The sequence below is a fragment of the Moschus berezovskii genome, chromosome 25, assembly GCF_049115385.1.
Source record: "Moschus berezovskii isolate FMDL1 chromosome 25, NW_MosBer_1.0, whole genome shotgun sequence".
NCBI classification, from domain to species: Eukaryota; Metazoa; Chordata; class Mammalia; order Artiodactyla; family Moschidae; genus Moschus; species Moschus berezovskii.
The window spans coordinates 22,238,128-22,239,755 of NC_142484.1; the positions used below are offsets into that span (position 1 = coordinate 22,238,128).

Below are 1,628 nucleotides of genomic sequence, written 5' to 3' on the forward strand. Positions count from 1 at the left end.
ATTTTTTTTTTTTTTGAAAATTAGAGAATACTCCATGTAAGTTGAAAAGAAGTTCCTGGAAAAGTGGGCATTTGTGCTATACTTCTGACAATACAAAGCTTTCCAGGTGGCACAGTGGTAAAGAATCCTCCTGCCAATGCAGGGGATGCAACAGACCCGGGATCAATCCCTGGGTTGGGAAGATCCCCTGGAGATCCCACTCCAGCATTCTTGCCTGGAAATTTCCATGGATAGAATAGCCTGGTGGCTATGATCCATGGGGTCTCAAAGAGTCAGACACGACAGGATACCCACACACACATTTCTGACAATACAGAGGAAGCATTATTAGCACAAAGTTAAAACCCTAGCAGTCACAGTCCTAGCTCAGCAACCTTCTATCTCTGTGACACTGGAAAAGTCTCTTAACCCTCTGGTGCCTTAATATCCTCCTCTGTAAATTGGGATAATAATACCTACTCCATGTGATAATTATCATAATAACACATGTCAGTATGTATAAAGTGCATAGAATAGTGCTTGGCCCATGGTAAGTGCTATAAAAGATTTTGCTCAATAAAAATTATATAAATATATACATGCTAATCACAAAAAAAAAACATTCAAATTGTTTAACAGTCACACCAATGCTAAGAGACTAGTCATCCCCGATAAATACAAAGCAAATATATAAGCACAGGTACTGACAGAAATGCTTACACCCCACAGGTATGTACTCCCTGGATTAGTGCTTTTCTCAGAGCCAACTTCACATCCTTGTTTCTCAAGCTGTATATCAAAGGATTCAGGGAAGGATTAACAATATTATTCAACACCTGAACCATAGAATCCAGCCAAGGGCTGGAGGCAGGCTGGAGATAAATGAGGACCACGGGTCCGTAGAAGAGCAGGACGGAAGTCAGGTGGGCACTGCAGGTGGAGAAGGCTCTGTGCCTGCCTTCTGAGGAGCTGATTCGCAATACAGAAATAACAATGCGAGTATAAGAAGTGAGGACAAGAAGGAAACACAGGAGTGCCACAACACCTACGTTGGTGACACTCACCCTGTGAGCTAGAGACGTGTCTGCACAGGCCAGCGGCAGCACCACCGGGATGTCACAGAAGAAATTGCCCACCTCCTTGGGGCCACAGTAGGGTAACCTAAACACAAGAAATGTGAGGACAGACGCATGCACGCTGCTCCCCATCCAGGTGCTCAGAGTCAAGATGGCGCACACCCTGGGGTTCATGATGACCGTGTACCGCAAGGGGTGACAGATGGCGGCAAAGCGGTCATAGGCCATCACAGTGTACAGGAAACACTCCGTGCAGCCCAGGAAGTGATAAAAGAAGAGCTGGCAGGCGCAGCCCTGGTAAGAGATGGTCCGGCTTTGCCCCAGTAGGTAGAGCATCATTTTGGGGGAACTCACGGAAGGGAAAAAGATGTCGAACACTGACAGGTTGCCCAGGAAGAAATACATGGGGGTGTGGAGGTTGGAGGAAGTGAGGATGGCCAGGAGAATGAGCAGGTTCCCCACCAGAGTGAGCAGGTAGAAGGTGAGGAAGAAGACAAAGAGCGCGTGTTCCAGCCCCTGTGTGTGAGGGATTCCCGTGAGGAGGAACTCGGCTACTGGAGTGTGATTCCTCAT

The 1,628-nt window shown here is 47.1% G+C and overlaps 1 protein-coding gene across 1 annotated transcript; it reads right to left on the reverse strand.

Moving 5' to 3' along the window:
- Positions 1-695: 695 nt before the first annotated feature.
- On the reverse strand, positions 696-1,628 carry LOC129548540 (putative olfactory receptor 10D4). The gene has a single exon (XM_055415054.2). It carries the CDS (start codon positions 1,626-1,628, stop codon positions 696-698), a length of 933 nt encoding a protein of 310 aa, XP_055271029.2.

What these genes read in the sequence shown, in the direction of transcription:
- LOC129548540 (XM_055415054.2), bottom strand. Translation starts at nt 1,628, where the DNA reads ATGAGGAATCACACTCCAGTAGCCGAGTTCCTCCTCACGGGAATCCCT.